At 44.0% G+C, this 24,126-nt stretch overlaps 1 protein-coding gene across 2 annotated transcripts in view; it reads left to right on the top strand.

Moving 5' to 3' along the window:
* CD4 (CD4 molecule) overlaps nt 1–24,126 on the top strand; it is a 64,451-nt gene that overhangs the window by 18,438 nt on the left and 21,887 nt on the right. For both annotated transcript variants that reach the window (XM_061625196.1, XM_061625288.1), the window contains exon 2: nt 15,668–15,771. In XM_061625196.1, coding sequence (XP_061481180.1) covers nt 15,729–15,771 — 43 coding nt within the window. In that variant the 5' untranslated portion in view covers nt 15,668–15,728. The remainder of the gene's footprint in view (nt 1–15,667; nt 15,772–24,126) is intronic.

Genomic DNA, 24,126 nt, shown 5'->3' with positions numbered 1-24,126 from the left:
TTTCTTTGCAGAGGGGCCATAGCTAAGAGGCAAAGAATGTGTTTTGCATACAGAAGGCCCCATGTTCCATCTCTGGCATCTCTAGTTAAAAGGATTAGGTAATCAGGTAGTATGAAAGACCTCTGCTGGAGACCCCAGACATCTATTGCCTGTTGGAGTAGAGCAGTTTCCCCCCCCCCAAGGACCACTTCAAAATTTCTGAGAGTCTTGGTGGACCCATTAATCATTTTTCTGCCTGTTGCTTCTTCCATATCTTATATTGTATTTTCTTGTATTACCGTTTGAACTCAGAATAAAATACAATACATGAAATAAAATAAGCAATAAAATACAATTAGAAATCAGTCTGAATATCTAAGGGGGGCACTTCATGGACCACCTGAATGAAGCTCATGAACCGCTGGTGGCCCAGGGACCACGTTCCCAAACTGTACAGAGTACCCGGCCAGAGGGACAAATCTCCTGGCCTGGTGAAGATGGGTTGCACCAGGAAAGTCTGTAACTCAGCGCTATAGCATCTGCTTTGTACGCAGAAGATCCAAGGTTAGAAATATTAAACTTAGAATCTGAAAAACTGAAGACAAAGCAGAAAAGACAAGCTGTTATTTAAAAGGCAACTCTAGCCATGACACTCTAGCTTGGGGAAGCACCTTCCTCGCTTTATGTCACCTGCCACAGATTGCAGACCGCCAACTCAGTCATTTATGCGATAAAGCCTTAACACTTGCTAACAGGGATGTAGTCATCCAGGGTCTCAGGGGGTCCCAGACCCCTTACTTTTTTGGGATTAGGGTCCTAGCAGGGTCCCTATGTCTCAAGTATCCTGTGAGTCAATCACCATGAAAGGGGAGTGTGTTAGCCACTGAGAAAAGTCTTCTAACACGCTTCCTTATCTTTTCCTGGTGATTGGAGCCAATCAGAGTGAAAGACTCTTCTCAGTAGCTAACACTCTCCCCTTTCATGCTGACTGGCTCTTAGGGACATCTGTTGCTGTGGGAGGAGGCATCTACAAGGATCTCATTCTCAACCCAGCAGCAAAAGGGAGGGCAAGGAGGCATGGCTGTGACTAACATGAAGGAACCCTGGACTTCTGAATTTGCGACAACACTCAGTGGCGTCACTAGCGGGAGTGCGGGGGGTGCGGACCTCCAGCGTGCGCCCTCCCAGGGGCATGGACAGGGGTGGCTGGTCTCGCACGCGCACTCACCACACGCTCCAGACTGACGGTGGAAGGCCCGTCCAGGCTTCACCGCCAGCGAGCGGGCGCCTGCTTTCAGCGTGCACCGGACTGGGTGCTGGGGGGCCCTTGGTGAGCCCCCAAATCTTGTGCTGAGTGCACATGTGCGCGTGAGGCCAGCCACCCCCGTCCATGCCCCTGGGAGGGCACGCGCCAGAGGGTCACCCAGCCGGAGAAGCAGGCCTGGGAACGCCAGCGCACCTCCCTCGCCCCGCTGACGCTGCTCCCGGTCTCGCCCACCCGCCTGCGTGCCTCCGAGGAGGAGTTGGCTGCTCCAGCCGACCCGGAGCGCTTCTCAGCTCCTTTGCATGGCAACGGCGCGGGGTGGGGCGGCTCTGGGTGTCACCCCCCTCATGGTGTCACCCGGGTGCGATCCGCACCCCTGACACCCCGGTAGTGACGCCCCTGACTACACTACTGCTTGGTAAGACCCACTGCCTTTAGCACACATTAGTATCCACAATAGGGGGGAAAGTGTCTCGCCACACTTTCATCAAAACAGAAAGCCAAGCAAATTTGTGGTGGACAACCTTACCGCTTAGGGAGTCAGTCAGCTATATTGGGCCAATGTTGCTAACAAATGCAGTGTCAAAGAGGCAATGCTTCCAGAACTCTGTATGAACTCACACAAAGTCTCACCACTAATCTTTTTCTAATTGCTATTTACATTTTGTTACTCACAAGTAGGGCATATGTGAGTATAGACAATGAGGGATGTGGTTTTAGCCATGCTCCCAATCTTGGGTTTCTCTCTCTCTCTTTTTTTTTTTTAACAGCCATGCATCAATATCCCAACCACACAGAGACGCTACATATGAGGAGGAACTCGCACACTGGCCTTTCTACACAGAGAACTCTGCAGAATATGCAGCTGCTAAAAAAAGAACACCCTGACAATGAGGGATGGGGCTAGAAGCATGGTCCTGCCCAAACTGTACTTATGTATGCCCTGCCCATGAGCAGCAAGTACATAGGGGTTGTAAGGATAATGCAATTATATTGTGTAGTCACCAGGTGGCACTGGACTTAGTTGAATCATAGGAATGAAGTCAAGACATTTTCTGTATCTGTTCTATTCTTGGTTAAGAGAAACAATAATGTTCTTGTTTAACGTCCTGACTGGTGTGTCCTCTGAGCCAGTGGTTCCCAAACTTTTTTCCCCATGTGAAAATTGGCAAGGTTCTTGGTGGGCCACTTAATGATTTTTCTGCCTGTTATAATTGTAATGCTCTGTTCTACTAGGTGTATGATTTTTAATTGTATTTTTATTGCTTATATACATATACTGCATTTTAGTACATTAGTTTGAATTCCATAGAATTCAAAGTGTAATACAATAAAGTACAATATAAGAAATAAAAGCAGCAATAAAATAAAATCAAAATCAGTAGGAATATTTCATGTGATGGATGTGCTGTCTCCCACCTTCAATCACAAATCTACACACACACACACCACAGAATACCTGAATGAAGCTCATGGACCACAGTTTGGGAACCCCTCTCTAAGCCTTCCATGACGATCGCTTAACAAAACAGGTAGAGTAACACATGAATGATCTCTCTCCAACCATTATCTCAATGCTCTCTTCAAGGCCTGGAGCTTTCCAGTCATCAGTCTTTTCATGACTCAAAACGCACGGTTCTAAAGCAGGCAGAGATCAAAGATCCATGGGGATGCATTAAATGAATGCATACTCTTGTGCAGGGGTGGAAAACTTCTTTTAGCCAGAGTATGAAAGAGCCACATTCCAATGGTGAGCAGGGGCAAAGAAAGTAGAAAATAAATCCATACAGTTCCCTATAGTGGAATAAGAAGAGCCTGCTGGATCAGGCCAGTGGTCATCTTGTCCAGCATCCTGTTCTTACACTGGCAAACCAGATGCCTGTGAGAAGCACATAAGCAGGACCTCAGCACAAGAGCACTCTCCTCTCCCCACTCCTGCAGTTTCCAGCAACTGATATTTGGAGGCAGAGCATAGCCATCATGACTGGTAGCCTTTGGGCTTATCCAAACGGAGCGGGATAATCCACGTCCATATTCGGTTTGTCATCTGATAGTCCTCACTTTGCCTTCTAGTTCGCTCTTTCCCAATTAAAAAAAACGCTTTTTTGCACCCACACACGCAGCGGTAAGACCCCTACATTCTTTTTGCTTTTTCCAAGCTCCGCCTCTAAAACCTCCCCCTGTCAACCAATTGGTCAGCAAAAAAATGACGTATGCTCCTCTCCCCCTTTGCAAGGAAGCACAATACGGCTGTAAAGGAGTTCTTGCCTGGGAAGGAAAGGCTGCTGGTCGGTTTCAGGCCTGCCTTCTCACCCAGAATGAAATTGACAAAGCCTTCCAGGAGGAGCAGGCTTGAAACCGACCAGAAGCCCTTTTCTTGTTTGCATTTGCTATATTACACTTAAACGAATGTATGCTTTTCTGCCTTTATTGATATTTAAGGAGATACACATGCTGGCAATTGCACTTATTTCTCCAAAAAAGCAAGAAACCTGTTACCCCCCCTTCTCCCTTTCACCCCCCCTCCTTCTCCTTTTCCTTTCCAGGAGAATGAAATTGACAAAGCTTTCTGGAGCAGGCTTGAAACCGACCAGAAGCCCTTTTCTTGTTTGTATTTTGGATATTACACTTAAAGGAATGTATGCTTTTCTGATTTGAAGCAAAAACTGGAGCAAGTAGAATGAAATTGACAAGGCTTTCGGAGGCAGGCTGAAACCGACTATCTCCCCCTTTCTCGCTTGCTGTGCATTGCAGATCTCACCCAGAGCGGCCGCCCAGTTTGCAGGCTGGCAAAAAATAAAATGCATCTGCGCAGTAGTTGCAGACCCCCCCCCAACACCCCACCATTGCGATGATTGGTTCAGTTTTCCCGGGCTTATTCTCGCACATGCACAAAAGTGCAGATCCGTTATTGGCTGGAATGAGGAGAAGGGGCAAGGGGAACCGCCCAAGAACTGCCCATCAGCTGTAAAGTCTGCGGTATTGCATCCTAACTCCTGAAGGCACAGCGGATGATTCCCGATTTTAAACAGCAAATCGCATTTTTGCTGGTATTGCAAGAAGTGGATTTAACCCGCGAAAATGTGTAACAGTGCGAGACGTCATTTGGACAACTGAAAAATAATGAACACACATAGCGGGCATGTCACACATTTTGCAGTCATCTGGATGAGCCCTTTGACACCATTATCCTCCATGAATTTCTCTAATCCTCTTCTAAAGCCATCCAAGTTGGTGGTCATCACTGCCTCCTCTGGGAGTGAGTCCCATCACTTAACTGTGCACTGTATGATGAAGTCCTTTCATCTGCCGCGTATCTTCCAGTATTCAGCTTCATTGGATGTCCATGAGACCAGGGTTTGAATCTCCATGCAGCCCTGAAGCTCACTGGGTGACCTTGGGCCAGTCACCACCTCTCAGCCTCAGAGGGAGGCAATGGCAAGCCACCTCTGAATACCGCTTACCATGAAAACCCTATTCATAGGATTGCCATAAATTGGGATCGACTTGAGGGCAGTCCATTTTCATTTCTTTAAATGTACTTTTTCCATGCTATGTATAATTTTATAAACTTCTATCATGTCACCTCTTACCTTTTCTCTAAACTAAAAAGCCTCATAAGCTGCAACCTTTCCTCATAGGGGAGTCATTCCATCCCCTTGATCATCTTGGTTACCCTTTCTTGAACCACACATTGAGACTACAAAACTGCACCTGTCTAACTGGCCCTGTATATGGAATTGGTAGCATTTCAGAGAAAGCTACTTTAGAGGTCCTGGCTTTCAGCATCTTACCTAGCAACCTAAATTTTGCTTCCAGGACCTCACAACTGCATTTACTCATGTCATTGGTGCCAATGTGCATCACAACCACTGACTCCTCCCCAGCTCTATCTACCAAGCTACCTAGCCAACTGGCAACATCTACAACGTCTTCATGCCAGACATGCAGATCACCCTGTGGTCTGCACGCCCATCACACAGCCCACTATCTATATTCCTAATGACCGAATCACCCACTACCAGGCAGCCCTGTAGCTAGCCTCCTTGTTAGGTAGGCCAGCCACATTTCTAAGTGGGGAGAGGCATACTGCTAGACAATCCCCCCCCACTCACATGTAGAGAGGACATGAGGGCCAGGCCAGGGGAAGGAAAAGGCAGTAACCTTCCCCCTCACTCCTCCATCCAGAGAGTATGTTAAGTTACATGAATGAAGTTTAATCTGTTGAATTGTCTCACCCTTTTTTGACACATCCCCAGGAATACCAGGGCTCATCTATGCAACGGTTTACTGTGTGTTTGGTGCTACTCACATACCCTTTAAATTTGCATGGTTAACATGATGTTACTGGCAAACAGAAGCTATCACGCAGTTTTCTCCCTGTAAATCCGTATAAAACCAATCCACTCATAATATGAAAAGTGGAGAAAAAACATCTCCACTCCATTTCTCTAGTGGTTGTAGATGCTTTGCTCTGATGCTTTTAGGTGGGTGTGTCAATCATTCCCCTCTCCTTGCCCACTATCTCCTTCTCGCTTCTTTCATTTTGTTTCCTGTGGGCTGACAAGCAACTTCTGGCTGCTCTTCTCCATTCTGCTGGTCTTTTTTATGCTGCTGCAAATGGTGGTTTTGTTTTATTTCCCCCCTAACTTGTGCACAAAAGCATAACACTGCTCAAACAAAGTTTTGTATTTCAGCTGTATCCCACCAATCATAAGCAAGGAAAACACAGATATTCGCACTTGTGTTTTTTTTAAAAGAACCTACTGCTCCTGGTAGAACAGACTGAGCATGCTCACTCACCTAGCAACCAGAGGGTGTGGAAATGTATAGAGGGTGGGGCCACAAAGAAGCAGTGAGACTAATCCTTCCCAGAGGAATGCCTACGTGTGAATGGGAAAAAGCGATTGGCAGCTAACATTGAGCAGGAACTGCAGACAGTGCAAAGAAGTGTATTTGCTATGAAGACATGCTCCCATGTAGATGAGCCCCCAGACTCAAAAGCTTGACTTTGCCTATAGCTACAGTCTCCTTTCATCTGTGGTTTGTCCCTGTGTTCTGATTCTTCACGAACTGAACTACTTTGGTAAAGACAGTGAGCTCCTGAGCTTGGCTTTGATGCTGCATTGGGCAGCTTTAGATTCCATCTGAAAAATAAACTTGTCCATACCAGAAGTTTAGGGAAGGGCAGAGAGAAAATAAATACTACAGAGTGTGTTTGTTAGCTCCTCCTTGAGAGTCCCTCCTTCTAGTCTCGTTTCTGGTCTTTAGATGCTGCCCGCACAGTCTAGGTGTCCAGCCAGCCAGCTAGCTAACTGTAGCGTATACAGAAATATTTCTATTCCTCTAGGGCTGTTTTCATTCTTTGCCATCAAAGTAATCAAGAAACAGAAGAGAATAGCCACTATGATTATGAGTATAGTGAGTGCTTTAAAAGGGTCAAGGGTAGCCATTTTTTCAGATCAGTTTAAGTTACCTGTTTAACACTTTAGCTATAAGCACCCAGTGCTGCTCTACTCATTATAATAATTGCAGAATAAACAAACTCTTGCGTCTTAGGCAAACCAACGTGCTTCTTTTTTGCTGGCTGCGTAGAGAACACAGTTGAAACTGAAAAAGACAAGCAGAGCAAAGGCAAGTCCAAGGAATGGAATCTAACTCTAGTCCATAATGCAAAGTTCTAGTATATAACTCTTCAAGGGTCATGTTACTCTACAGGCTGGTTTTTTCAGGATCACATAAGTAGTTATACGGTGATTGTGAACATGAAAAATCCACCCTCAGTCAGGGAAACCTTGAATGAACAGACTTATGAGGGCTCTTTCAGATGAGGCTTTTGTTGTGCACTTGCCCTGCCTTATTCACTGAATTTTTCAGAGGATCCTATTTTTAAGTTGCTCCTGTTCTTTAAAAAAAGCTATATGTTAAAAATACATATATCCCTACACAGAAAGGATGAGTTTGGTTAGCCCCATCAAGAGCATCTGGATTAAAATTATGGGGCAAGGAATAGAAGGAAAATGGTGGTTGGAGTCTACTACCGACCATCCAGTCAAGGAGAAGATGAGGGTGAAACTTTTGAAAAACAAATTGCCAATTTTTCAAGGAGACATGATGTAGTAGTCATGGGGGACTTCAATTCCCTGATATCTGTCAGGAGACAAATTCTGCTAAATATGACCCCTCCAAGAAATTCCTGAGTTGTGTTGCTGATAACTTTCTCCTACAGAAAGTAGAGGAAGCAACTAGATAATCAGCTATCCTTGATTTGATTATAACCAATAGAGGTGACTTAGTGGATGAAGTGGCAGCTACGGGAACTGTGGAAGAAAGTGACCATGTAATACTGAGTTCTTGATTTTAAAGGAAGCAAAAGCTGAGAGTAGCCATACGTCTACCCTCAACTTCAGGAAAGCCAATTTTAATAAATTCAGAACAATGATAAGTAAGGTCCTATGGCAAGTGACCCTAATGAGACAAGGGGTGAAAGAAAGGTGGGAATTTCTTAAAAAGGAAATTCTAAAGGCACAATTGCAAACAATTCCAACAAGGAAAAAAGATGTAAGACAGCAGAAGAAGCTAATGTGGCTTCTCAAGAAGCTTAGAGATGACCTGAAACAAAAAAGGACACATATAGGAAGTGGAAGGAAGGCCAGGCTACAAAGGAAGAGTACAGACAGGTAGCATAGAATTGCAGGGATGGTGAAAGGTTGAAGGTGAGAATGAGCTGAGGTTAGCAAGGGAAAAGCAGGTGCATCTTCAGGCACATGCATAGTAAAAGACAGAAAAAGGAAATGGTGGTTCAGCTACTCAGTGAGGGTAGCAAAATGAAAACAGATGACAAAGAAAAGGCAGAAGTGCTCAGTTCCTACTTTCGCTCAGACCCTTTACCTATGACCCTCCTGGCAGACATGAAGTACAAGTTGAAGGTGCATGAGGAACCTTCGAACTACAGACCAGTCAGCCTGACATCAATCCCCGGGAATATTCTGGAGCAGATTATAAAGTAGTCAGTCTCTAAGCACCTTGAAAGCAGTGCAGTGATTACTAGAAGCCAACGTGGATTTGTCAAGAAAAAATCCTGCCAGACTAATCTCATTTTTTGATCTGGGGACTTCCCTGGTAGACTGTGGGAATGCTGTGAACATAATATATCTTGATTTCAGCAAAGCTTTTGACAAAGTGCCCAATGATATTCTGATTAGCAAACTAGCTAAATGTGAATTGGATAGAACAACTGTCAGGTGAATCCACAGTTGGCTACAGAATCATACTCAAAGAGTGCTTATCAACGGTTCCTTCTGAAACTGAGAGGGTGTAATAAGCAGGGTACCGCAGGGCTCAGACCCAGTCTCAATGCTCTTCAATTTTTTTATTAATTACTTGGATGACGAGGTGCAGGGAATTCTAATCAAATTTGCAGATAATAGAAAATTTGGAAGGATAGCCAATACCCTGGAAGACAGAAACAAAACTCAAAGGGATCTTGATAGGCTGGAGCATTGGGCTGAAAACAACAGAATGAAATTTAACAGGGATAAGTGCAAAGTTCTACACCTAGGAAGAAGAAACCAAATGCACAGTTATAAGACGGGAGATACTTGGCTCAGCAATACTACATGTGAGAAGGCTCTTGGAATTGATCATATTCAGCTTGTGATCAACAACAGTGCGATGTGGCTGCAAAAGCATGCTATTTTGGACTGTATTAACAGAAGTACAGTTTCTCAATTGTGTGAAGTAGTAGTTCCCCTCTATCCGGCAGTGGTTAGGACTGTATCTAGTTCTGGGCACCACACTTCAAGAAGGATGCAGACAAACTGGAACAAGTTCAGAGGAGGGCAACAAGGATGATCAGGGAACTGGAAACAAAGCCCTACGAGGAGAGACTGAAATAAATGGGCACGTTTAGCCTTGAGAAGAGAAGACTGAGGGGAGATATGATAGCACTCTTCGTATTTGAAAGGTTGTCACACAGAGGAGGGCCAGGATCTCTCTCCATCATCCCAGAATGCAGGACATGGAATAATGGGCTCAAGTTACAGGAAGCCCAATTGTATTTATTTTTTTATTTATTACATTTATATACCGCCCCATAGCCGAAGCTCTCTGGGCGGTTTACAGCAATTATGGCTGAACATCAGAAAAAACTTCCTAACTATTAAAACAGCATAACAATAGAAGTTCAGAGCTTGGAAAAGTTACTTTTTTGAACTACAACTCCCATCAGCCCCAGCCAGCATGGCCACTGGATTGGGCTGATGGGAGTCGTAGTTCAAAAAAGTAACTTTTCCAAGCTCTGAAACCAGTTAGCTAGGGAGGTGGTGGGCTCTCCAACACTGGAGGCCTTAAAGAGTCAGCTGGACAGCCACTTGTCTGGTATGCTTTAATTTGGATTCCTGCATTGACTCGATAGCCTTATAGGCCTCTTTCAGCTCTCAGTATTCTATGATTTTATGGTCCTATGAATCTGTCATTCTTTAAACAGGTTGTCACTACCTATCAGGTCACAAATTAAAAAGAAGACAATTTCCCCCAAAAATCCTAGGGTGGGGGAAGTACAGCTCTAGGGGGACATCCCCATCCCCCCCTATCCACTGCAGGCCTGCTACGAGGATCCCTCCACCCCCAAAAGAAGTATCCTTGACATGACAGGCAGTGCCGGTGCCAGGCTATGTTGCGCCCTAGGCAAGGCTAATTACTTGCACCCTCCCCCCAAAAATTGCTAACTTCAATTTTCAAAAACAGATGACTTGTAGAAAAAATGAAAAGCACAAAACTTGAAACTGCTAGATTTATTTTAGTTGCATTTTTTCCAAGGGTTAAAAAAACTAATCTGTATAAAACTGTGCCCCTCAAAGGTCAGTACTGCGCCCTCTGAGGTCTGTGCCCTAGGCGGCTGCCTAGTTGACCTAATGATAGCACCGGCCCTGATGACAGGATATCTGCTCATCCCCCAAGGATTGGGTTCCTTCTATGGGATCATTTCCCTCTTCCTCAGAGTGATGCTATCCTTCCCTGAGGTCCTCGTTCTTCATGATTGCAGGAGAACTATCATCCTGGGCATGGGACACCGCTACAATGTCCTCAAAGGCCTCCTCCACAAACCTCTCTGCCTCTCTCAGCTTCTCCAGGTCAGACACCTTGGCCTTAAGGAAATGAACTTGTTCCTGTAGAGCCAGGAGCTCATTCCACTGAGGGCATACCCACAACTTCTGTTCAACAGGCAGATACTCATAGGATGTTACAGACAGTGCAAAACATTGGAAATCCCCCACACCCCTGACAGCTTCATACCTGCTTAATTGTGGGGTTTTTTTTGTAGTTTATCGAGTTAGTTTATTGAAAGCTTGGGTTTTGCTTAGCTCAAGGGACAGACATTCAGAGGTGGGTGCCCTGGCTTCCTCGCCCTGCTGCTGAACTTGCTCTGCTGCTTAATTTACCTTGACTGTTTGTCAGTTGGGGGCAGGGTGGAAACACACCTTGTCAACTGGGGGCTCCCTGCAGCTCCTGGAGCAACACGAATAAATTATAAAAAATAAATAAAGAAAAACAATGCCTTCCAGTGAAACAAAATAAATCAATTTACAATCTCCCCTGAATGTCTGCCATACTGTTGCGATTAAATGCCTCTCTTTCTTGGGGCCATTAGGCTGTGGCTCGCCTGCATTAGTTTGATTGCGATTGAGCTTTGCAGTGCCTTTATGGGAGAACTAGCACACACAGTGGAGACACGACAAAGCAATCAACAGAGTCTCACCAAAGCAGTCTTTACATAAAAACACAACTTCAAAGACCACTCTGGTGTGAAGGAGGAAGTATGCATGGCAGTGCCCTTCGCAATGGATGCTCTGGGACCAATTTCAAATGCGAAAAGAAGAAAAACCTAGGGAGAAAAAAAACCTGTTAAAACTCTGGCCGCACAGAAAGCGGCCACTGAAGTACATAAAGCCCAAGTGCTATGGTGAGGTGCAAAATGATTAACTTCAGCAGGGAGTGGCTGGATGATTGACAGGTGACGATACCCAAGTTGCAGGAGGGTGTGGTTTGCAGGCTGGAGGTTCCCCATCCTCCCATCTCCCTGCTTGGAGGCCTCATCAGCTGCTGCTCTATGTCTTCTGAGGGCAGTAGTGTAGTGGCAAATTCAGAAGTGCAGGGTCCCTTTGTGACAGTCATGTCACAGACATGCCCCTGGATAGCCACCCCACTTCTAAGATTATACAACCTTCTCAGATTGAGCTTTCAGTCTCTTACTTTGGAGTACTTTCCCTTACTGATGCACTGCAATGATCAATGCAAATCTCCATGTGTTACCTTTCAGCTAGATCTACTATTTTCTGTACATGTACAACATGGACAAATGTACTAAGATGCTCTAAAGAAGGGACTTCCTTTGCCGAGTTTCCTTTCTTGGCTGTCATATTAAAACTCACAGTAACTGCATTTGGGCAGAGCATGTAGGTTTTAGGAGGAAACTTAAGCATGGAAATTCCCGATTCTAACCTCTGGTGTTGGCTGCACCACGCACGCACACACGCACGCACGCAGGCATATTCATTTGCATTTCAGCTTACCATGCATGACAAACATATATATAGACCATCATTAAAAGCTGAAACACCATCTCACACACATTTTCTCCCTCTCTGAACATGTTTTTTCTCTCTTTCCCTCCTCCTCCCCTACTACTCCTGGTTTTCGGCTAGAACAAAACCACACATCTTCCTCCTCCCCCCCTTTTTGATGCTGAATTGAGAGTAAAATCCTTGTTAACAAACTGGAGCCATGCAGCAGAGAGAGAGGAACCCCCATGTCAGCCCAAGTTCTCCCCTCCCCTCTTTTCCACTATCCCTTGCTTGCTTGCTGTTCATCCACATTCCTCAGTCCTTCCCACGTGTGCCTTCTCCCACAACAACAGATGTCTCTAGGAGCCTACCAGCATTAAAGGGGAGTGGGTTAGTTATTGAGAAGAGTCTTTTCAGTGGCTAACTCGTCACCTTTCACTCTGATTGATGCCGATCACCAGAAAAGGACACTGGAGACATAGGGACCTTGCTCCCAAAAAAGTAAGGCATCTAAGACCCCCTGAGACCTGGAACGACTACACCCCATCTGAGGGAATTCTAATTCATCTGCCCACTATGCTCTGCTACCAACTTGCTAAACAATCTGCCTTGCTGTATTCTACTGGGGTAGAGCAGCTTCACCTACCTTTCTGTGTAGAATCTTGCTTCCAGAGAATTCTGAGGGGCTGCTACATGGTCTGCCCCCATCTACTTTGCCACTGATGCTAGAGCTCAAATGTAGCTGATGTCATATGTAGGAAGTTGGTTCTCCAGTTTCTTTTCCTGTGGGGATGTCATAGTACCATTTCCCAGGAATATTTATTTATTTAATTACAATATTTTTAGGCTACTTTTCTGAGCAAATGCCTATCCAAAGCGACTTACAGTCAAAAGCAACCAGATGAAAAATAATACTACAAAATCTTAAAATGTATAATACTCATAAAAGTTTTAACAGAATCGGGGTGGGTGCGTGGGGGAGGATCAACCAAACTATAACCCAGCTAATAAATATCACTCCTGGAAAGCCAGATAAAAAAGATGGGTCTTCAGGGCCTTCCAGAGATTCTGCAATGTAAGAATTTAAGGCAGCTCTTTATGAAAGGGAGTTCCGTAGCCTCATGGCCTCCTACCTTATTGATCACACCAGGGGAGCTTCTGACGCAGGTCCTAAAGTGCAGGCAGGCTGGAATGGATGGAGTTGGTCCAATAAACAGCTTCAGTCGGAATAATCAAAACCAGCACTTTAAATTGGGCCTGCAAATGCACCAGTAACTAATGCGGCTGATATACTATAGGTGAGTTACAGGTGCTGATCACCTCCCTCAACAGGACTCTAGCAGATGTAGTCTAAACTAGCTGAACTTTCTGAACTGTCTTTAAAGGCAGCTCCATGTAAAGCTTATTACAGTAATTTAGTCTGGATGTGACCAGAGAATGGATCACTATAGCAAGGTCAGCCTTCTCTTGATGGGGGTACAGTTGTATCAGCTGAAGCTGGTGAATAGCCCTCCTGGTCACTGGCACTAACTGGGCTTCCCCACTTAATGCCAAACCCAGGACCATTCCCAAGCTGCATACTTGGTGTTTCAGGGGAAGTGTCACCATACCCAACACCAGCTGTAAACCACCTTCCAGAGTTGGGGATCTCCTTACCCACAGCACCTCTGTCTTAACTTGGATTCAAGCTCCACTGGTTTGCCCCATTTCCTAATGCGTCTCCTAATTGTAGAACTGCATGGCAGATTGTGTACTTGTAACTGAGGTTCTTTGAGTGGTCATCTATTACACAACCTGTCCTTCCTTCCTGATTGCTGGTAACATTTAATATCTATTTGTCACGTGAACAGAAAGAATTTAGCTGGAGGGTGGCCACCTGGTCCCTAGGGAAATCCCTTCTTTTTCTAAGAGGCAGGAATTTGGCCTTTCTAGCTGAAGCTCTAGTAGATATTACAAGAGAAATGCATGGGGAAGACCTGGGTCAGCAGCAAACACACATCTCTGTAACGTCTTGTTAGGTCTATGATGACAATGATAATTTTACCATTCAACTGCTGCCCAAGACTTCTGGCCAACATTACAGAAAACGAGCTGACCAACTTCAGCATTTTCCAAAGTAGATTAAAAGTTTGTATCTATATCATTCTATTAGAATAAAAACCACAGGAACAGTAAAATAATACCTTTATTTAGGACTATGTCTGGTAATCTTTAGAAATCCAAAGGAGGAGGTTTTATTTTATTTATTAAGGAGTGCCTTTTACCAGCTTCGGCTGGTCTGACAGCTGTGGCCGTTTCTGGACAGGGATAGCCTGACCACTATTGTCCATGCACTGGTAATCTCCAGGCTGGATTACTGTAATACACTCTATGTGGGGCTGCCCTTGAGGTTGGTCTGGAAGCTGCAGCTGGTGCAAAATGCGGGGGTGAGACTGCTCACTGAGGCAGGGTATCACCAACATGTCACCCTGCTGCTGAAAGAATTGAACTGGCTGCCCCTTTGCTACCGGATCAAGTTCAAGGTTCTAGTATTGGTGTACAAAGCCCTATAGAGCTTGGGACCAGGATACCTGAAAGACTGTCTTATCCCTTATATACCCAGTCAAACATTGTGCCCTGCAGGTGAGGGCCTCCTGCAGATACCACCTTATCAGGAGGTCCGTTCTTCACAACATAGGAAATGGATCTTTAGTGTGGCAGCACCTACCCTGTAGAATTCCCTCCCCTTCAATATTAGACAGGTGCCATCTCTGTTATATTTTCGGTGCCTATTGAAGACCTTTCTCTTTCAACAAGCCTTTTAAGTTGAGACCTTATTCCAGTCTGCGTCTGTATTGGAATTCCTTTTTAATATTTTTAAACCTTTTTTTAAAACGGTATGTTTTTTTAACCTTTTTCTAAGGATGTCTTCAAAGCTTTTTAAAAATGTTTTTAAAGTTGTTTTGTTTTAATGTATTTTAAAGTCTGCTTTTATGATGTTTTAAAGTGTTTTTAGTGCTTTTGTTTGCCACCCTGGGCTCCTGCTGGGAGGAAGGGTGGGATATAAATCAAATTATAATAATTTTCCTCTATATTTGATGCTGGACATCACCACTTTAACCTTGTTGCTTAACTTAGGAATATAAAGCCAAAGCACACGTTTCACAAAATTTAGCTGCCATGGGATCTTCATTTTTTAAAAAAGGTTGTTAGCAAGATGTGGTTGAAAAGTGTTTGGGCAAGTCAGACCATGCCTGATAAAATTTCAGTAGTTAGAAGGATGTCTGATTAAGATTTCTAGTGATCATGTGGAGGACTTCAGTGCCTTGGATAGCTCCTTGCCTATTCCCTATGACTAGAAGAAGCAAAAAAAGTTACAGAAATTTGAGATTGGTCAAAGAATTCGTGTTTTCTTGTTGCAGAGTTTATGTTAACATAATGTATACGGTTAGAGCTCTGCATGTGAGTGTATGAGTGAATACAGATGATCGTTTATTGTGGGAACTTACCATGTTGCACGTGGAACCATTTGCCACTGTGCGATTTCTGTGCCTGTTCACGCCAGTTTACTGGCTGCTGCTGGCACAGGCAGGAGGTGGAGAAATGGGGCCTGATAAAGTAACGTTACGTGTTTTATTTACTAGATGTTAAATTGGGGAGGTGGAGAGAATGCAGGTCAGTGGCAGCCACATGTCTACCATAATGACTAATCAATAAAGAGGATCAACTTGCCAAAGGCTGAGTGCACAACACGAGGGTTAATCATTCAGTAATGGTTGTCTGTTTTCTGCCTATATGTTGTGTAGTGCAGCAGCAAGACATTCTGGGAATAAAGCACTGCTGTCTTACTGATATTAAGATTTTGGCCTTCCCCTCCTAGGATCTCTTGGACAAAATTCTCAGCCTTCAGTTCACACAGGGGAAAGGGTTTACCAGTGGATATGATCTTGAGCTGCATTCTTGTCTTCTTTGTCCTTCATCCAGGTAAGTTCTCTTCAATAGGCAAGTATAGTGCCAGAGTCACCAACACTGATGTTTTGTATTGTTCTTTACTCCAAACGTCATGATAGCTGAAAAAGCAAAGGTAGCCAAATTGGTCCATAAGGTGGCGGTGGGGGCGTGGGGGGGGCTCCAAAATCCACAGTTGGACAATACCTTTGGTGAGGCCAACCAAAATGTCACAAAAGTGTGTCAAGTGTTTGAGTTCTCCAAAACTCTTAATCAAGCAAGATGTTTACAAAGCTGGGATTTAGAGGGAAGGGGGGAAGGAGAAAGTACAAAAATTAGGCTGGTTGTTGTAGCCATGGGGTCAGTTTACAAACACAGTTCCAAGATGGAGTTTGTAAGTAAGCTGAATAAGTAAGCTACAGACATCAAATTACACACCTAGGATTCTGATGTAAAGAGACAGTGGTTTTCCCCCATTTCTGGGAAATTTAAATCTGACTTGTCGAGTAACCCATATCTGTCCCAAACTGAAGTGTTTTATGGCTGAAATGTTCCTGAGGCTGCTGATATCATCTCCTGTTTTCTGTCTTTAGCCTAACGTTTTTCATGCCATTCAAAAATAGCAGGCTTGTCCTATAGAAAATATGGTTTGGTTGTTGGTTCTGTTAGGTCCACACCCAACACGCAGGCCGTCACTGTCTACTCAGCCCGCATACACCCGGGAAGGTGCGGAGTTGAGAGCAATAATCTATTATCAGAGGCCAAGAAATAACACTCACAATATTACCTTTGCAAAGGGATCCCTAGACCTGCCAGCCAGATGCTTTTCAGAAGTGGGAACCCCGTTTATTGAAATACAACAGATGATATAGATTCCCCAGGTGCTACATGAAATGGGGAGCAGACATCATAGGGCTATAGAAAAACATCAGTAGACATAGTAATATCTTTAGATATGGAAAAATGGGTGATTTGGGATAACAAAACCCAGGCATATCCCGTCTTCCACCAGACCTAGGCTTGCATAGTTTCTACGACCTTGAGATAAGCACTCAGAGTCAAAAGGAACAAAAGATAGATAATAGCAGTGGGGTTGTTACAAGCCAGATCATTAAACTAGAGAAAACATTCAGGTTACATACTTTTCAAAGCAAGGATATGCGTGTCAAGGCCTTCAGCCATGTTAATGAAGTATAGGTGTTTCTTTTGTGATATGACTTAGCAACTTTATGTGAGGCCTAAAGAACAGATATGGGTAAGGAAATGAGGGAGGAATACAGTTCCAGTTCAAACAGGCTTTTATTCAGCTAGCCACTGGAATGTGAGGGTCAGGTCACCAGGAAATAAACCGATATTTCATTTATATTAAACTACTATTTTTTTATACACAACAGTTCTTAGTAATCTGTCAGAACAAGTGCTTGGGTGGCCAGGGTAAACACCAGAGGCAGAAATAGCAAAGAACCCATCTGTAAGCCCTTAGAGCAAGGGTAGCCAACGTGATAACCTCCAGATGTTGGGCTCCAGCTACCAGCCAGCATTTGCATCTGGATGGCCACTGTGAGAACAGGACTAGAAAGCACAAAAGCAGGACTACAGCTGAACGTCAAAAAGACTAAAGTAATGACAACAGAAGATTTACATAACTTTAAAGTTGACAATGAGGACGTTGAACTTGTCAAGGATTATCAATAACTCGGCATAGTCATTAACCAAAATGGAGACAATAGTCAAGAAATCAGAAGAAGGCTAGGACTGGGGAGGGCAGCTATGAGAGAACTAGAAAAGGTCCTCAAATGCAAAGATGTATCACTGAACACTAAAGTCAGGATCATTCAGACCATGATATTCCCAATCTCTATGTATGGATGTAAAAGTTGGACAGAGAAAAAAGTGGATAAGGGAAAAATCAATTCATTTGAAATGTGGTGTTGGAGGAGAGCTCTGCGCATACCATGGACCATGAAAAAGACAAATAATTTGTTGATGGAACAAATTAAACCTGAATTGTCACTAGAAGCTAAAATGATGAAACTGAGCTTATCATACTTTGGACGCATAATGAGAAGACCTGATTCACTAGAAAAGACAATAATGCTGGGGGGAAACAGAAGGGAGTAGAAAAAGAGGAAGGCCAAACAAGAGATGGATTGATTCCATAAAGGAAGACCTGAACTTCCAAGATCTGAACAGGGTGGTTTATAACAGATGCTATTAGAGGTCGCTGATTCATAAGGTCACCATAAGTCATAATTGACTTGAAGGCATGTAACAACAACAAAATATTGGATGCAAGCAGGACATTTTTCAGGGAGGCTTTTCAAAGAAGAGGAAGGCAATCAGAAGCTGTAGAGATCTGTAGAGGAGGAGCCTGGAGCTTTGCCTACTATGTCAGGATCTATGGATTATAATGGTATTTTGTGGAATTAACCACGTGCAGTAAACACTAAGCAGTAGCTACACTTCAGCTTGGTAGAAATTGCATTGAGAGTCAGGTATAAGAAAAATAACAAACTGCTTTTACTGTAGGAAATATACTTAAGATAGAAAAGACCTACATTCTGACTAACTAGATAGGGGATGCTGCAGAAAAAATGCCTGCTGCGTCTGTGCTCCTCCTCAAGGAGCCATGCTAGCAAGAAGACTGAGATCAGAGAAGGAGCAGGAAGGGAGATTTGTTTCCTCTGAGGATATCTGTTTACACCTGGAAGGAAAGATGAGCTTAGGTGGGAGTGGACAGAACAGTCTAGGAATTTAGGAGGACTTCTCTCTATCTCCCATGTAGCATGCAGCTCCCTCCCAGGCTTCAAGATACATTGCACTTTCACATTTCCAACACCCCTTCTCCATGAAGCTTGCACTTCATCCAACAAGGTTCATCTTTCATAGAAGCGGGAAGTGATCTCTGGGAAGTGGCTTAGTGAGGACATCCACAATCATATCTTCTGATGGGCAGTATTCTAGCTCAATAAGCCCCTTCTGTTGTGCACCTTTCAATAGGAGATATTTCACATCTATGTGCTTGGTGTGTGAGTTAATCTTCTCTGTCTGTGACAGCTTTATGCAGCTTTGGTTAGCTTCAAATAACTTCATAGGCTTTGGTTCAATAATGCCTAGCTCCTCAAGCAGATTGCATAGCCACACGAGTTCTTGACACACTTGGCAGCTGACACATACTCTGCCTCTGTGGATGAACTCACCACAGTACTTTGCTTCTTGCTTGATCTGTGTACTGCTGCACCTCCATAGAAGAGCAGATGTCCACCGGTGGATTTGCGGTCTGTGGTGTTCCTGGTCCAGTCTGCATCTGCATAAGATACGAACTTGGGAATAGCACTGGCCTGTAACTTTACTTTTAGGCGTGCAGTGCCTTTCAGATATCTGGCTACTCTCTTCATAGCTGTCCAGTCTCTTTGGCTTGGTGAACTGGCTTTTCTGCATAATATCCCTACTGCAACTGCTACATCTGGCCTGGTATTGGTGGCCACGTATAGCAGCTTTCCAATAACTGTTCTATATTGATCATTACTTGGTAGGAGTGGACTTTGTTCATTTCCCTTCAGAAAGTCTGCTTCCATGGGAGTAGCCACTGGGTTGGCACCTTCGAGCCCCATGTATACTAGGAGCTCCTGAATCTTTTGCTTCTGGTTGAGGAGCCCACTTGTTATTTCTGTAGTGTGTGTGTAGGCAGGAATCCCTTTTACCTTGTTTGAAGTCTTCTTTGATGAGCATCTGGTTAGCTTTTCATTCCATGCTCTTGCAGCTTGCTTCAGCCTATACATAATTTTCTGAACTTTGAATACAAGCTGCTTGTCTCCTGATTTTTCAAATCCAGGAGGCTGTTGCATATAAATATCTGCAGTGATCTCTCCATGTAGAAATGGAGCCTTAACATCTAAGTGTTCAACCTGCTTGTTTCTTGCAACTGCTACACTTAGAAATGTTCTTACTGTACTGTTTTTCACCACTGGGGAAAATACTTCATCATAATCTTCCCCATATTTCTGGGAATAGCCCTTGGCTACTAGTCTTCCCTTGTAGCGTTCAACTTTCCCTTCTGCATTTCGCTTGGTTTTGAATACCCACTTGCATCCCACAAGCCTTTTTCCTGTTGGCAATTCTGTGAGTGTCCAAGCTTGTTTCTTTTGTAGAGCTTCTATTTTCCCTTGTGCTTCCTTTCTCCATTTATCAGGTTCAGCTGTAGACATCTCTTCAATGTCTTCCCATGCTGAAGGTTCGCACAGTGACATCTCCCTTGCGAGGTAGGACAGTCGTCTGGCTGGTATACCTTTGTTGCATCGGGATGAACACCTGAGTTCAGGAGCCCCAGACTCATTCACTGTGACTCCTGGACCTTGCCCATATCCCCTTCTGCTTCTGCTTGGGTCCCCATTTCTTCATCTGCAGCTACTGGGGGAGGCTCGTGGAGTTCTCCTCTGTATACAGTATTGGTCGGTATTCCATCAGGTTCTCTGGGTTAGGGATTCCTTCCATTAAGTCAGTTGCATCAGAGTGATATACATCAGTTTTCTGACTTTCATCAAAGTATGCTACAGTTTACTGCGATCCTTTCAGCCTTAGGGTCTAGGATTCTGTAGCCTTTACATCTTGGCTCATACTAAATCATGACTCCCTCTGCAGCTCTGTCACCTACTTTGGATCTCTTTTCTTTTGGTATGTGAGCAAAAGCCTTGGACCCAAGCGCTCTGGTGTACCCCATATTTGGCTTTTGCCCATGCCATATGGAGTTTTGGCTGTTGCTTTAGTTGGCAGCCTATTTGGCTGTCATCACAGCCTCTCCCCAGTAGTGGTTGGGGAGCACTGCATCTAGAAACAAACATCTCACCATTTGCATTAGGGATCTAAATCTTCTCTCTGAAACACCATTCTGTTCTGGTGTATATGGTACTGTGCGTCTGTGTTATACCTTGCTCTTTTATGTATATCTGAAAATGGTGTACGAGGTACTCCCCTCCATTGTCTGATTGCAGCACTTGTGGTCTTCTGCCAAACTTATTGTTCATGGTTGCAACATACTGCTTGAACATTTCCAGTGCCTGGCTTTTCTCTTTCAGCAGATGAGTTATACAATATCTGGAATAATCATCTAGGAACACCAAAGTATAAGAATTTCCAGCTTTTGAAGTTTTAAGGGGTCCACATATATCTGAATGAACAAGTTGCAAGACTTGAGTTTATTTCCTTTCACTTTGTTTTGGGAGAGAGGGTCATACACTCTTCTTTTATTTATTTATTTATTTACTTTATTTATTTTTATACTTGTATACTGTCCCGTAGCCGAAGCTCCCTGGGCGGTTTACAGTAACTAAAAACATATATAATTTAAAAATACATCTTTTAAAACACAATTTAAAATTTTAAAACAATATAAAACACATGCTAAAATGCCTGGGAAAAGAGGAAAGTCTTGACCTGGCGCCAAAAAGATAACAGTGTTGGTGCCAGGCACACCTCATCAGGGAGATCATTCCATAATTTGAGGGCCACCACTGAGAAGGCCCTCTCCCTTGTTGCCACCCTCCGAGCTTCCCTTGGAGTAGGCACCCAGAGGAGGGCCTTTGATCTTGAACGTAGTGTACGGGTGGGTTCATATATCATGCTATTCACCAGAGCTTGGAAAAGTTACTTTTTTTGAACTACAACTCCCATCAGTCCAATCCAGTGGCCATGCTGGCTGGGGCTGATGGGAGTTGTAGTTCAAAAAAGTAACTTTTCCAAGCTCTGCTATTCACACATCTCTCCTCACTGTTTTTGCACATCTTTATTGTCATGGCTTTGACTAAATCATTTCTTTGAATGTCTAGCATTGCACTTGTATGTCCATGTGCAAAACGTCTGTGCCACAAATCAAGACATTTGTCACGTGAACAGCACTTTATCACATTTGCTTGTTGTCTTACATAGGCCAGTTCAAACACACCTTGACTCTCAAAAGCCTCTGGCATATATTTCTCCATCCACTCTGATTGTGCACATGTTATCATAAAAGGTCACATTGAAGCCTTTCTTAGTTAATGTGGCAATGCTTAAAACATTTCCATCTGTTTGTGGGACATCTGGTATCTTTGATTTGTATCATGCAGCTTCCTTCATCAGTTAAACATTTCACTGTGCCTGATCCAACTCCTCTCACTTCAACAGATGCTCCATCAGATAGAAAAAATCTTGCAGTTAAGTCTGGATTCAAAGACTCAAAAAATATCTGAAGTCATATGGCTGGTTGCTCCACTGTCTGTCAGCCATGCAGTGTTTTTTGAGCTGCTTTGAGAGTGAGAGGAAGCCTTCATCTTGTGAGGATGATAAGAATCTTTGCTTTGTTTCTCTTTCTGTTTACTGGCAGCTTGGCTTTGTTTAAAAGGAGAGCTACCATTGGCTGGACAGTTTCTTGTGTAGTGTCCCCTTTTCCCACATGCATGACATTCAAACCCATCCCCTTTCTCTGATTGGCAGCTGGGTGAAGCTTTCCTGGATGCCTGTCCCTTTGTTTTTCTTTAGCTGTGTAATTTGAGCCACTTGAACTTTCCTCTTGGTATTGGGAATGTCTCTCCGATTTTTTTAAAGTCTCCAACAATGGCTCTAAATTGAGGGGAAGGTTTAGCATCAACAATGGAGAGAAATGAGGTAAACTCCTTTGGTAAGGAAGCTAGAAACAATGCCATTTTCTTAGATTATCCAGATTGCCTCCTGCAATCTTCAGTTTATCAATTAAATTCAGGAAATTTTCTGCTTGCCTATGGGGGCATTTGCCTTCCCTTAGCCACATGGTAGCAATTTTTTCATATGCCCAAATTTGGTCTTGTATACTTGTTCTCCCATACACTTCTTTCGGGGCTTCTAGCATGCCTTTTGCAGTTTCCTCCCCCTTCACATGCACAAGTTGAGAATCTGGTAAAGTGCCAGCAATAAGATATTGTGCCTTACTGTTTTTGATGTCCCAAGGTGCTATGGCTTTTGCATCTTCTGTCTGCTTTTATCTCTCCATCTTTATGGCTTGCACCAGTTCTTTCTCAGCCAAAACAAGGTTCACCCTGTACATCCAGGCTTCAAAGTTGTCTGATGTTAGTTTTGGGATCTGACTACATCCATTGGAGCTTGCAGGGCTCTCAGCCATGATTCTTCCTCTATTTTTGCCTTTAGCTTTAGTTCCTAATCTCAGCAATTTCTCTTAGGTTTACTGCCTCACCACTTTATGCTCTGAGCCCATAAACCTGTTAGGATCTATGGATTATAATGGCATTTTGTGGAATTAAGCACATGCAATAAACAGTAGCTACCCTTCAGTGTGGTAGAAATTGCACTGAGAGTCTGGTATAAGAAAAATAAACTAAGTTTATTGTAGGAAATACATTTAGATAAAAAAGACCTACATATAGCTAACTAGATAGCAGATGCTGCAGAAAAAATATCTGTTGCATCTCTGCTCCTCCTCAGGGAGCCATGCTGGCAAGAAGAACAAAGGAAGACTGCGATCAGAGTAGGAGCAGGAAGGGAGATTTGTTTCATCTGAGGATATCAGTTTACACCTGGAAGGAAAGGTGAGCTGAGAGTGGACAGAACAGTCTAGGATTTTAGGAGGACTTCTCTCTCTATTTCTCTATTTCCCATGTAGCATCCAGTCCCCTTCCAGGCTTCAAGTTGAGTTGCAGTGTCACATTTCCAACAGTCAGTAGGGGCTTACAGCGCTGACCTAGAGGAGTGTGTTGTCTAGGAAGGGAGGCCAAGGGGACAAAAACTGGAGTCATAACTTGTATAACAGTGGAATGCAAGCTGCCTCGTTTGAGCCAACTCTCCCTCACACACAAATACTCACTTCATCTAACCAGAGTTTACTTGCCCCATAACGAGAGAGAGAGAGAGAGAGAGAGAGAATGCTAGCAAATATGAATCCAGTGCAATATCATATCAGTGACCTCATGGCTATACAGTAGTATTTAGACATCAGAGGCCATGGGTGTTGCATCTTTCTGCTTTCCCTATGGCTTGGCCTCCACTGCCTATTGTCACTCATGTTCTTGTCTCTAATACTTACTGTAACGCACTCTACGTGGGGCTGCCTCTGAAGACTGCTCGGAAACTTCAGCTGGTACAACGTGCTGCAGCCAGAATGCTAACTGGGGCTGGTTACAGGGACCATACAACTCCCCTGCTAAAAAAGCTCCACTGGCTGCCAGTTTGTTTCCGGACACAATTCAAAGTGCTGGTGTTGACCTATAAAGCCCTACACGGCTTGGGTCCAGGCTATTTGTCAGACCGCATTGCCCTCTATGTGCCTGTCCGGGCCCTAAGATCTTCAGGAGAGGCCCTTCTTTCAATACCTTAATCCGCACAAGTACAACTGGTGAGGATACGAGATAGGGCCTTCTCGGTGGC

The sequence above is a fragment of the Rhineura floridana genome, chromosome 1, assembly GCF_030035675.1.
Source record: "Rhineura floridana isolate rRhiFlo1 chromosome 1, rRhiFlo1.hap2, whole genome shotgun sequence".
Classification (NCBI taxonomy): Eukaryota; Metazoa; Chordata; class Lepidosauria; order Squamata; family Rhineuridae; genus Rhineura; species Rhineura floridana.
Note: the sequence above shows the minus strand (reverse complement) of the source record. Positions and strands in the feature narration are given on the sequence as shown.